This window comes from Uloborus diversus, chromosome 10, assembly GCF_026930045.1.
Source record: "Uloborus diversus isolate 005 chromosome 10, Udiv.v.3.1, whole genome shotgun sequence".
NCBI classification, from domain to species: Eukaryota; Metazoa; Arthropoda; class Arachnida; order Araneae; family Uloboridae; genus Uloborus; species Uloborus diversus.
The window spans coordinates 68,213,831-68,228,528 of NC_072740.1; the positions used below are offsets into that span (position 1 = coordinate 68,213,831).

Genomic DNA, 14,698 nt, shown 5'->3' on the forward strand with positions numbered 1-14,698 from the left:
CTCTAATTGTGAGAATCACCTGTAAGTATACAAAATGTACACGTTTTTGAAAACAGTTTAACTAAGGGCTATGTTACAAAGAAATGATTTTTCCCGTATGTTTTTTTTTTTCATCTCCTCACTGAAACCGCATACTGTTCATTTTCATAAATGTTTTTAATTTCCAAGATCTCGAACAGAAAACATTACAACCATATTTTTCATTTGCTTTAAAAGAAATAAACAAATAAAAAAGAGCATTAAGTAAAACACACACACACACACACTCGGCTGTGAAATAAATTTTACATTAAAAACATTTACATCGCTACCTGCCAAACAAACTTGGACAATGCGACGAAATCAGTAAAACATCAGAAATAGCACAGAAAATAAATTTCGACGCTGAGCATGTGGTATTTCTATTCGCAAGCTGACGGGTTGGACTTACCTTTGTTCTAACAGCTTCCATTCTTGCTTTGTAACAAAACTCAAGTAAAGCCACTATCATTGCTAAGACGAGGCCACCAATCAATATATAAAAGCATCCAGCAACGTTGCTAAGTGTTAACTCGTTTTGTGAGGATTCCTGTAACACGTAATACAATACAATATTTTGGCTTTTTTTTTAAGTTACAACTATTGAATGTGAAACATACCAATTCTTTTTGCATCATTCAAAAAAGGTAAGGGAGTGTGGGGCAAAGTGAAATGGTAAAATATTAGCACCCTTTTCAGTGCCGACTTTCCGGTAAAATATTAACTCCTAAAAGTGAAGTTAAAACTCCAAGAAAGCAGCAGGAGCGATAGTGGTGAGAAGGATAGGTAAATGATTTAAAAACAGACTAAAATGATTAATAATTAACCAATTTGTTCAGGTTTACATGCCTTAATCCGGTGATTTAGCTATAAAGGAATTTACTGATGGTTAATGATGATTTCGTCATAGCTAAGACACATCCACTGCTGTAAGCAGATCATCAATGGTATGATATGCCAAATTTTCGCGATGGAATTCAAATTTGTAGTGACTGCCAGACACAAGGAAGAATGTTAAATCCTGTCCGGCTGTTAAGAGTTCAACGCGCGACACCGCGGATTGTTGTAATTCCGTATAGGGTGCTGCCTGAAACAAGGGCAGAACAACCGGCTCCACAGCTTGTGCGATGTAACTGTCGGCTGTCAATCTGCCATCAATGTGTACCAGGGGAGGAGTCCTGAAAATCAAACATTCCATGATACCATCCCATCACATGAGGCCAAAGGCAAGACCGGTGTGACGCTCGGCTAAAAGAATTGGTTTGTAGCGTTTTCTGTGGGTCTCCGCCAACTCCCTCGATGACTGTCACTTCGCCACAGACAGTAACGAGATTACTCCATTAACAATTCTAGATGCCATTTGATGATTCACATACGATGACGCTGACACTAAGCTTCTTGACTCGGATTGATGTAATATTTATTCTCATGACGCTCCTAGTACACATTGACGGCAGTTTGACAGCCGGACCGATTTGTCACACTAGTTGAGGATCATGTTGTTCTCCCATTGTTTCAGGCCGGTTTCAAACACGTTATTACAATAAGTCAATGCTAGGCCTCATGTCTCACGACGAATTCGTAACAGCCCTAACCTGATTTTACATCCTTCCCTGTCCTGATATATTTTTTCACTGGTAGCTAAAAATGTTTTTCACCACAGTATAAGTAGGCATTCATGAAGCTTGTTGCGAACCAGGAAAGTTTTTCACAAAAAACTTGTTTTTCTCAGAAAAGTAGGGTTAACCCTTGAAGTCCTTAAGTGTTACCTGAAAGTAATCAGTCATGTTACATCTTTTTTTTTCTACAGTCAGAGTAAACTATGTTATTAAGAAACCGCTGGTGACGATCACTCATTTTTTATAAAAAGTGCAGCTACGACTTTAGTGCTTAGCAGAGTAGCTTGGCTAAGATAACCTAAAGCCACCATCAATGAACGCATTGCCGGATTGGGGCCAGGAAGTCTCGCGGAATTGGGGCCAATAGCGCTACCCGAGGAGGACACTATTTGAATAAATTGGTTATTTTTTAAACATTTTGGTCTTTTTTAAAAACATTTGCATATTAATCATATCACTATCGCTCCTATAATTTTGATGAAGCTTCGCAGATAATTTTTTGGTGTGGTAATTTCACTTTTGAGTAGTGTATGTTATTAAAAATACAGTTGATTCGAGTCAACATAAAGAAAAAAAACTCTAAAGATTAAAGTACATCATAGTACAAGTCATTTTCAAAATTTGATACTCATATAGTAATAGAGTTGGTTGGGGTAAATGGGAGAGAATAGTACGTTTTGAGAATAGTACGTTTTTGAAACCTTATACAAAAGTTTTGAAGCAAAAAAACTTGAACTTATTGTTTTATTTTATCTTGGACATTATTAATAAACAAAAGTTCATCATTATTTTCCAAAATTATGCTTTAAATATTCTTAACAATTATATATTTTTTAACAAATCAGATGAGTGTCCCACTTACCCAATAGTAAGAGGTAAGTGGATCACCCCCCTTTAAATTAAATTTAAATCAAGCATATCTAAAAAAGGGGTAAGGGAGTCTTACATGATAATGTATGTAAATTTTTAGTGTGAAATATTTTTTGTAAATACATCCATTTATGAGATAGTTACTACCTTTTAAATTTGTATTACGGAAAATTTTAAAACGAAAAGCAAAACAATTTCATTTGTGAAATTAAATCAAAGCCTATAATGATATATTTTACTTTTACGTATAAAGGTGTGTTTAATCAACGTAATACAGTTGATTAAGATCAATTTGAGTAAGTTGCCCAAAACTATAAGTTCGAAAAGAAATTGGAAACACTAAATGACTGCGTTTATGTAAAGTTGACTAAGGAACCTTATCGCCTCATCCTTAGTAATTATTTCAACATCATCTGCACTATGTCAATAAAAAGTCACTATTTCTATTCATTCTTGAAAATTCAACAATATTTTTTAATTTGGATTATCAGCTTCCAACATTAGACCTACTTAAATATTAATGGTTTCTTTTCATGTATGTTTCACAAATACATAATCACCAGCTTTAGCAGTTTTTGTAGCTGAACTACTAACTCCTACTAAGTCATCATAAGTGTCTTGTATTTCACCAATACAAATATGTAATCAAAATTGTTTTTGATTTTGAAATCCCCTTTATTATAGGGGGGCTCACTTACCCCGAATAGCAATGTACGGAGTAAGTGGGACTCCTCCTCTTAAACGCTTATTAATAATATTTATACAAAAATTCTTGTTGTCGTATGCTCTTTAAGTTAAAACTATACGTGAAAAAATAGTTATCATAAAAAATAATAAAAACTAACCTGGAAACACTTCTTTGAAAAATGTTGCTTAAAGTCGCAAAAAAAAAATATATATATATATATATATATATTTATTTTTTTTGATTAAGTGCTATGACCTAGAAAAAAATTCCACGAATGCCAAATATCTGCAAAACCAATCACTGTAGTGAAATTCAATATGCTCTGTTCAAAAAAGGCGGAAAACTTTATCCATGTTTCAGTTTTAGGGGGGTGAACCCACCTCCATCAACCAACCCTATTTTGTGGCAATAGTAATACTTGTTTTTTCGTATAGTAATATTAGTCATGCTTTCATTTTTAATGCTTTTATTTGTTCAGTACAACTTTTCATGCGTATGAGATGAAAAACGAAATAATTTACTTTAAGTATTTTTTCATTTTGTTATTAAACTATTTACGTATAATTAATTATTTTTGTTTCATTAAGCTATACATTTATTGCTTTATTTGTTTTTGCTGTCATTCAGAAATTTCCTTGATTTGAAGGAAGTATTTCGGATAATTCAATAGAAAATATTTCATTAGGAAAATATTTTAATTATCGCGTTCCATATAGGGGAAAGAGATAACGAAAGGTACAAATTTACTGCCAAGAATGAAATATATTTTTTTTACAAGTTTTATTATTAAAAAAATATTCACTCTTTTATGTGCTGTTATTTTAAAACTAAGTCCTTTTTTATTTTGATAAATGTAAGTAACCTTAACTATTTCACTGTACTGTCCTTGTAATCTGTCTAAAATATATAACCAAAACCATATGTAAAATTCCAACCACTAGGAAAACATATTAATTTTGCTAGGTTTATGTTTTGTTATTGAGATGTTCTTTCTTCTTGCTATTGAATATCGGATGTTTCCAAGATGTTTCATTGTGGTTTCTTTTCTTCTATATGGACATTGCTATAGAAATTTTTTTTGAAATTCTTGAGAAACTTTCCAGAAATGATGAAATATTTGTTTGCCTAGGAACACGTTCTCATCGAGCCTCTTTTATATTGAAATTAATTTGAATGAAAAATATTAGCATTATTAGTCGTCAAAACACAATTGCAATAGACTTTATAAGTTCTTTCTCTTTTTTTTTCTTTCTTTTTTTTTTTTTTTTTTTAACATCACATTAAACTTGTTTGCCTTATTTAAAACATATATGTTCCATTAATATAAAATATATTTTTTATGAATCACACTATGGTTTTGATTTTTTTTTTTTTTTTGATATCACAATTTTATTCGTTTATATTCGTCATATGAAAAAAAAAAAACGTCTTGTGAAGATACCCTTTTTAAAACTCTTTTATGAACCAAAATACGTATTTCCCACCTATTTTTAAAACCGAGCCGAAGCTCAAGTCAAAAATAAAAGTTCGTCATTTACATTTTTTGCTTGTAGTCTTATATAAGGTGGATTAGAGCTAAGATAAGGTCCAAATAAGGAGAATAGAAATAGACATTGGCCAAATGCCAAGCACATGTTGTCTTAACAAGCTTAAGTTGTCTCTCTGAGCTTAAGATATATCGTGAAATTCGAATTTTTTCGTACACGCGTGTGATTCCATTTTCTTTTGTAATTTAAGATGACAACTCTAAATCCCGTTCCTTCCTATTTCTCGTTGCTGAAACACTACTTTATCAAGGAGGATTTGATGTGAATTAACAAGTTATTTTCTTAGTAGTTCTTTTTCTAGGATGGAGAAAATTCTTATTCCCATATCCCTGTACGATTTTTTTTTTTACAATTATTGAAAATATATCTGATAGAATTTTTAGTTTTCGATTGTTTATCTTTTAAAAATGATATTTCAAAATTTTCTAATATAAGGAAGGAGCAAAATATTTTATTTGTAGATCTTGTAGTTAGTAATGATACGGGAGAGCAGAAAGAAAAAGTTCCGTGGGGAAGTTTTCCTTTTGAAACAGTTTAATAATATAAAAAAAGACAAACACATTTAGTTAATACCTGGTGAAATAGAATGTCGCAGCGCACAAATGACAGCCATGAATACTCGGGCCAGAGGTGTGTGGCATATAAAAGCTGAGCACGTGCGTCGGTGATCCACTTTTGTATATATTTTCGTTTTTGAACTTTTTAGTCTTTTTCACGAAATTTAATAGATTATGTTTAGTCATTTGTTGTGTTTATGCAAATATACATTGTTGATCAGTATATACTTCGTTGTAACAATTTACGTTTCTTTATCTAACCTATAATTTGATTTTTCAAGGATATATTCGTATGAGGGCCAATTGCTCCTTTTTCTGTAGCAAGTTGTTAATAGGAACAACTTGGCCCCAGAAAAAAAGGAGTAGCTAGCGCCAAAAAAACGTCTTGCTCCTATTCATTTATATTAGCACTGCAGAAAACAAACAGACATAAATATTACATGTTTATATTTGTTACCGTGAACGACCAAAACTGAATAATGCCAACTTTCACCGATGATTCAGTGGAACTATTCCGTCTTTATCATATAGAAAGTCAGAAAAATATGACATTTTAGAAGATCAAACTTTTTCTCATATTTTTTTTAAACTTTTCGATGGATCATATTTTTTGCTCCAGAGCTTTATTACGCAACATTACGGTGGTTGAGAAAGTAGCCAAAGAGGCAAAACAATTCAATTTTGCTCAGACAAGGTTGATGTGATACGTAAAAGGTAGACAAAATGAAGCAACGTGAGGAAAAAAAAGTACAAGACTGCTGTTTGAACGAGTACCAACTCCTTTACAGTAAAATGACGGTAAATGTGACTTGATTGAAAATTACAGCTGTTTTTTAAATGCAGACCAAAGTTTATCGTGCGACTTACCCACTTGAAAAAGAAAAAGAGGTAGAAAGAACGTTCTAAATAATGATAATGCTTTGAGTCTTGATGCAGCAAAGCTGAGTGATAGAAAAGCCGCTGTTTTCTTGACAACAACGCTTAAAAGCGTAGGTTGCGATCCATCGGAATATTACTTAAACAGATCCTCTATTCGGCGTTTCAGAATGAAAAGCAGAAAGAACGCAGCCCAATATTTGAAAAGTAAATTCTCAGTTGATGTTTCTTAAATCGTTTACTTTGACGAAAACTTTTAGAAGACATTGTATGTAGTGAAACTGTTGACCAAATAACAATCATTGTTTCAAGAAAAGCTATTGAGAAATTTCTTTTGGTGCCGAAATTCTAATTGGGAACAGGAGAAACAATAGCTTCGGTTGTTTGCGTAACTCTAGAATACTGATGGGAAATCAGTGACCAAGTCAAATGCCTGTGTTTTGATACAACTTCGACGAACACAGGATCACGAAAAGAGCATGTGTCCTCATTGAGAAAAAAACGGAAAACAGAGAATTAATCTGGATGGCTTGTCACTATTGTGTTCTTAAAATAATGCTTGAGGCTGTTGTGGTTTAAAATATTGGATCATCAATAGGGCCTGAAATACTGATACTCAAACGATTTAAACATTTTTGGAGCTCCATTAATCCCAGTAGTTTTCAAACTGCCAAAGCTAATATTTTTATTCACAAGAAAGTAACCCAAAATTCACCAGATATCGTCGAATCTGCCAAGAATCGACTTGACCAGTTCCAACCTCGAGACGACTACGAAGAACTTTCAGATTTGACCATCATATTTCTTGGAGGAACTCCCAAAAGGGGAGCACGCTTCAGAGCTCCAAAAGGAGTTACATCGTGTTCGATGGATGACAAAGATAATTTAAGCTCTTAAAATTTATGTATTTAGAGATCAATTTGAACTTTCCAAACAAGAAAAGGCTGGCATTCGCGACATATGCTTGTTTGTAGTAAAATGCTACGTAAAGGGTTGGTTTCAATCAGCAACTGCTATTTTGAGCCAAAAATAATTTGCAACTCTTAAAATACCTAAAAAAGTATGAAGATTCATTTATGAAGTTTCAACTTGTGCAATGAACAAGTTTGTTCACCATTTGTGGTATCTATCAGACGAGCTCGTCGCTGTAGCGTTTTGTGACCATTGTTCCTCAAGAAATGAAAGGGAAGCCGGTTGACGCTTTAAAAGAAAGTCTTAGGATTACAAACTTGATTGAAACCTATGCTTTAAAAGAAAAGGAGATGATAAACCCTTAAGGAGAGCCCGAATAGATCCAGATGTCGTTTTTAAAAAGGGTTTGAATGATTTTGAATCAAGCCAACACAATGCGTTTTTTTTTAATCTTGAGTATATCTTGAGAATTTCTACAAAAAGATGTGACAGTATAAAAAGACGAATCCTACAAGCAAAGTAAAGAAATTGATATTTTATTAAAAGATGTTAATAATTTATCTGGTTGTGAAGTTTCACAAATGGAAGAATAGAATAAACTTCTTACAAAAAGGAAGAACAAAAACAGCACTTGTTGCTGTTAGTGAAACAATTCAGAAGCAAATTACAGGACTCTAAAAAAGCACTTTATTGTCTTAAAAGGCAATAAACTGTGATTTGGTTTTTTATTTATGTTAATTGAAGGAGTTTTTAAAATCGTAATAGATGTGTTTAGTTATAAAATGTAAAAAAATATTCAATAAATATTGTTGTTTTTACTGAAAATGCGAATTTTCGAATTTTTTTCCAAAAATTCAAAAGTTTCAGCTGTGGTAGCGACCCCTAAAGTTTGTCTTAAAATCTCAACAAATTAGAGTAATTCTTTTTTATATACTAAATCAAAACTAGGGGGTGGCACGTTGAAAATTCACAATTTTATTTTTTAACCTCATCTAAGGACCACCCTAGCGTATCATACTATAGTTTAATTTCGAAATTAATAATTCTAGAACTAAGTTTCCCTAACAAATTTTGATCTTATTATGAGTTTTAGCCTCACTCTCTTCTATTACATTGCGAAAAAAAAAACTGGTGCGATTTTTAACCTAGTACGATTTTTTGGATCCGTGCTATTTTTGAATTTCTTCATCTGCGTCGCAGATTGTTGAAAGAATTTCTGCTACAAGGAAAACATCATACTGCTAAAGTAAACAAGTCACTTTTTTAGGTTAGTGTTTGTATAACTTTAAGTATTTGTTCTTATGCACTCTAACTTCCAGCTTTTGGGGGCTGCAAATCGAGGGAGTAAATCTTTCAATCTGTGGTTCGAATTCGTTTTTTTTTCTCCCAAAATTCTTAAGTATATTCCTTAAAATGTCATTGAGGAGGTTTATAATAGAGGTTTGGTGAAATTGAAGCTCTCAACATTCAGGTTTCGTTCCAAAGGGCACATATCCAAAATTAAGTTTTATCTTCTTGTTTTTTTATGGGAAAATTTCGAACTCTGTAACAGAATCTACATTTTTGTGCTCAATTCTGTGCCCAGAAAAAATAATAAAAATATTTTGCTGTTACACTTATTCTTTTTTCCACCTCCTGAACATTTTTTGGAAAATTAATATGTTCCCTTTTGATAACTTAGTCGTCATTTGATCAATTCGCGATGCGGCAAATCAGTTGTGGTCCAAGTGCGAGTTTACCTTTCGCGTATGGGCGAAACTCCTTCACATGGGAAAAAAAATGTAGTTAAAAGTCAGAAAATGATTGTTTTTAATTCTAAATATTTGATTAAATAAAAGAAATTGAGAATGAATAAAGCATAATAAAAATAATAAATAATGGAATAAGTTTTTAAAAATGCAGTTATACGTGTTTTTGCAATTGAAACTACAATGGCGTTTTGAGTTACATTTGATGCCACAAAGTACACACTTACATTTTACTGTTGCAATGCTTATTGCAATTTCATTGAAAGAAACACTGAGAGCTTCCTGATTCCAGGGCAATGGTGATCCGAAGTTAGTGTACGAAATTTAGAACATCTTTTTCGATTTAAAGGTCTTCAGTAGATTGCAATTCGTTTCTGGAGTACAACTTCTGTAATATTCCCGATTTCGTGGCGAGTTTGAGCAGGCTATCATCGTTCACTTACATTTTCACAGCTATCACGTTTCTTGGCATGGCTCTTCCTCTGTCAAGTTCTGGAGTCCGTAATTCAACGTTCTGTCCAACATTCATAGGAGTAAATTTCGCGTCACTGATTATTACCTGGTTTATTTCTCTATGTAAAGCTGTTTCGCTGATCCGCCAAATGCAATATCGAACTTGAAAATCCACTACTGATTCGCCGCATAGCGAATTGATCAAGATGCACAATTAAATTCAACTGCACAAATCCCGAAATACAATTCACCATTTTGGACTTAGCTCTTTTGTCAGTGATCCATTCGAAATGTAAGCATTTGTTTCGGGCAATATCCGATTTTGAAATTGGATTCTAATAATATACATTGATTAAACTTACCTTTGTGTCTCCATTTCTACATTCGCTTCGATCATACCACCATTTGTTTTCTAATCTGGCTAAGTCTCCTTTCTCTTTAAGAGATAATACTGCCAAATTTAGCTGATCTCTAGTTAAAGAAATTATGTTAAAAATATTAGTGATATTAAATATAATAAAACAAATGTGGTTGAGTTACAGTGTTCGTGCATTTGACTTTTTCCATTCAAATGATTTTTTATTAAACTGTGTGCTGTTATTAAGTTGCTTGAAAATATGTGCAGATGCGTAAACTTCTTTGCTTGTTCAAATCATGGTAAGCGAGAAGACATTTCAATGTATCTTTTCAGGGGAGGTAAATAAATTATATACGCTCTGGTGGGGTAAACTGGTCATTAAATCCAGGTTTTTAAAATTAAGCGAATAAGAAATACACAATTTTATTTCAAAGACTCAAAAAATGTTGTTATTTTACATTACCTCAAAAAGAAACGCTTTTCATTGTCTTTTAGGAAGATGAAAAAAATAATTTTTGTTATGACTTTTTATCGCTGGTATTCATGACTTCAGGCGGGTAAAATGGGGTCATAGTGAAAAATATTATAGGTGTAAAACCATCATAATATTTATACTAATTAAAAATTATCAACAGAGCTGTTTTTTTTTAAAGATATTGACTCTACTTAAATACATTTCAACTTTGTGACTGACAACTAAGTATCATAAAATATTTATTCACTAAGAATTCAAATCATAATTGACTCTTCTACGAAAATTCACGGAAGCTGTACTACCTTCGAATGCTTCACTAAATTATAATATCGGAAAAAATTCCAGGAGTGCATTATTAATAACATCTGCACAGTGCATGAATAACTTATATAAAACATTATGAAACTATTATTTTTAAACAGAGCACTGAAAAAATATTACTTTATTAAAAAAGAAAAGAAAAAAAATGATCTAGTTTTATGAAGTTCTGCAATGTATATGAAGTAGTTCTAGATCTCAGCTCCTATTTTTTATGAATACTAAGTCGGGATTTTTTGTTCCATAAACTATTCTACTAGACGGAATTGAAAAATATGGTTTAGGAAAATTGCTGAGAATTTGGCAAGCACTATAGGAAGACAGTGTCTGGCACTGATTTCAATCTATATATTGCATTCAAAATTAGTTGTAATTAGTCCAAATTACCTGATATACAATGCACGTTTGGTGAAATTAATATTTAAAATATAAACGCCTTAAAATTTAAGATTAATAGAGAATTTATGCTAAGCCTAACCAATTCCCACTTTACACCATGAGAAATATCCTTGAGACACGTGGGCAGTTTTCTGAACAGAGGAAAATTCTAATAAACATAACTTTGCAAAGAAATTTTAAAAGGTTTCTGAATTAAAAACGTTTCATAACAAGCAAAAAGACTTTTTCCCTATTAAATAACCATTAATGTTTAAATTTTAAATTTAAAACTTAATTCCGCTTTGTTAAAGTGGAAAAAGGAAATTTCACAGTTGCTCCTCCATTTATTTTAAAGATATAGCATTGTGTTTGATATATGATCACTTTTTTCTACTTACATCAATACCTCACCTAGTACTCTAAACGATACTAAATTTCCCAAAAAAATCGCCAAAAAATGATGTTTTAATTAGTATTTTATCAGCTACAAATGTTACGCACACTTTTCGAAAAGCTTTATCAGCATCAACGTATCGTGTTGTATCGAAACCGTGTTATACGACTTAGAAATAATGCAAATCAAGGGATGTGTACCGTGTTATATCGAAACCAAGTTTCATAAAAACAAAGTAAAAACTTATTAGAGTTATAAAACATTTACAGAATGCATTAAGAAAAATGAAAGTCCAACTTTTTTAAAGATAACATTCGTGTTATAGCAAACCCATGAAGTTTTAAATTCAAGTTTCGTACAAGGGTAATATCGAAACCGTGTTATAATAATCGCAAATTTTGTACCGTGTAATATGGAAACCGTGTTGTACAAGTACCCTGTTATACGAGGGACATCTGTATATGCATTAGTTTGCAGTTTATTTTAAATGAACACTTGCAGACGCATTTGATTCTAATCACACCACATTTTTCCTCAGGAAAAAATCCATTATGAAATAAAATATAATAATATTTTCTTCAAATAAATAGTTCCAGTGTTATATTTATAACTGCTATCGTGTTTTCTAGTGCAGCTCTTCACAAAGGTTTTAGAAAAACAAACACATCGGTAATAATAAAAAAAGCACTATCTTAATAAATGTTTGCAACTCAATAACTGTTCTAACGAAAAATGAAAATGCTGTGGAGGGAAGTAAATCTTGCGAAAGTATATTTGAACTTATGACCACATCAACTTAAGTGGCAATAAAAATTCATTGTTGCTGTAGAAAAATGTTTATAAAAGCAATTTTTATGTACTGAGTTTGTTACTTATTAAATAAATTCGGAGTTCTTATCCATTCTTCTAAAAATGGACTTGACGTTTTCCAAAAAAGGAAATATTTTTTAAAAACTGCAAAACATTATGTTATGGTAAGTGCAATTTTTCATGTTGATTTAAAGGTTAATAAGTGATTTCGAAAGAAGGTATTTTTGAAACCTTTCATGGTTGTGAAAATATTTTGTTCAGTATTGGGTGTGATTTTTGACCATAATAAATATAAAACGTAACTATTTTTTTTAATAGGAATTAGAGTATTGAGAGATTTTTCAAAGACATTCTTAAGAATAAAATATTGCTTCACTTCACTGCTATACTTTCATGAAAAGCTGCTTTTATTTAAACATGTTGCGCTGGTACCCTAATAACTTTTTTTTTCCTTTTTGTTTCTTTTTTTAGATATTTGTCTGTAACGGACAAACATTTTAATAAAAAAATGTACTAGCACTATAAAATATATTGCATTTTTGTAAATGATCTTCTTTGCTTTAAAATCCATAAATAATACTGTAAGTAACAGATCTATAACGTAAGATTATATACTGAAATATTATTGTAGCAATACCATCCCAACATGATTTTTTTAATTAATTACTGCAATAATTTCAAACCAGTGATGGTAGTAACCACGTATAACAGTACAATGATATAAATCAACCTTAATACATTTTTCCTTACCTGCCATACATTTAAACTTTATTTTAACTTAAATACAACCATCTAACACCTTACGCAAAACCGTCAAAGATTTGTAGGTTGCCGATCAAACACTAAGTTTAAAAGCATTGGAAAATACTTAAATTTATCATCCTGCTCGTAAAGAAATGCATACCAATAACTTAATTCATTCGCAATATCTTGCTACCGTAAAAAGTGTAACCGTAATCTATAAGTACGTTTGAAAGTAGTTTTCTTTTTGCTAGTTTTTAATAGAAAATCAAACGTAGAACAATTCTAAATTTTAATTTAAAGTCAATTATTATTCAGTAATAAAGTAGAACATAAACTACACATTTTGTCTTCATATTGCATTTTTTAAAAAGTGATCTAGTAAATGGTTGTTTCTTCTATAATTACCGTGCACTTTTTTTTTTTATACATTTTCCCTCAACTTATTGAAAAATGTCGTTGCCCATATTGGGAAAAAAAAAAGAAAAGAAAAAAGATGCAAAATCAAATTCGAAAAATCAAAAATACATAAATCTGATATATATCTTTCGATCACGCAGTCACTTTGAAGTGTTAATACATAATTATTTGAAAATATTTTTAAATGCTTTAAATGTTTAAAATTTGAAAAGCTCTAGTTTAGGTTATGTATGGTAAAGTTTAGCACTGGGGGGAAAACGTTTGATTAAGATTATTTAACATTAACTGATTAAGGATTTGTTTAAAAGTCATTTTTTTAAGGATCAGACAGGTTGGACACTTGACATTTTTAGGATGTGTTCTTTATTAAAAACTACAAAACATGAGTTTAAAAAAATAATAATAAAATAAAATAAATAAAATAAAATAAGTTTAACGGGGTCAAAGTTGTACTTAGTTCTGACTTCACTGACAAATATTTTGTGTTCTATTATATCCGAGATATCTGTTAATACATAATTACTTGTGGTTGACTGCTTGCGCAATGGTCAGAGGTCACTCAAAGTTTTACGAGAAATAGTTTTTCTGCAACATTAATCGTCGTTTTCTTCTTGCTCCAACATTAAATAGGTACATACCAAAGAGTAGTATTCAAAAAGAGAAAGATGCGTGTGGTTGAAATTTGGCGCATTGAAATATTTGACTCTGAAATGGTGGAAATCACAGATATGCATGACTTTCAAGGTCAATTATTTCTTATGCTAAGAGAGTGATCAGATATGAAACTACCTAAACAAGTTTCATGTTTCTTTTTTTTTTTTTTGAAAAATGAAGTAAGTCCAACTTTGACCTCCTTAATCTTAAAGATTTTTTTTTGTTAAAAAAAACGTGTGTTTAGTAGTCTTAAATAAGGTAATTTAGTAGTTTTAATAGTTTTAAAAAGTATCCTGAAAGTAGCAGCAAAAAGCAAAATCAAAAATGTAAATAATCCAGTCATTTAAAACTTAAAAACTGGCTCTTAAAAATCAGCGGAAAACCTTATTTGGATTGTACTAAACTGGCTGATTATCTACTGAATAATCAGTAACAAACGTCATTTCTAGCCCAAAGCCGGTATTGAAAGTTTACGTGGTCTTTATTTTGATGGCAGGAAGAATGGGGCCATGGTGATTGAAGTGTTTCGTTCTGAAGGTCATTGTCGGCTCTAAAATTAGAATAGTTAGTTTTATCATAAACAGGCTCTACGTACGTCGATTTTACCAAGAAATCGAGACATAGAAAAGCATGCACATGGGGGAAAAACGACTTCATAACATGCATCTGGCATCCCGAAAATTAGTTTTTCACAGCAGAATATATTTCCAACCTGCTAACTTTTTTCTTTCAGATTATCAAAAATAAAAAAAATATAGGGTTAAAAAAAAACTCTTTAAGATAATGAGAAAAATCTTTAAAGTTGCATATTGTTGAAAACTGCCAAAAACCTCACTAACATTTCATTTACTTCTATATTTTA

At 31.3% G+C, this 14,698-nt stretch overlaps 1 protein-coding gene across 1 annotated transcript in view; it reads right to left on the reverse strand.

Moving 5' to 3' along the window:
- Positions 1-14,698, reverse strand: part of LOC129231734 (glutamate receptor 1-like) — a 376,261-nt gene that overhangs the window by 6,999 nt on the left and 354,564 nt on the right. The window contains exons 11-12 of the mRNA XM_054866095.1: positions 9,651-9,759; positions 431-568 (exon numbers count right to left, since the gene is read on the reverse strand). Coding sequence (XP_054722070.1) covers positions 431-568; positions 9,651-9,759 — 247 coding nt within the window. The remainder of the gene's footprint in view (positions 1-430; positions 569-9,650; positions 9,760-14,698) is intronic.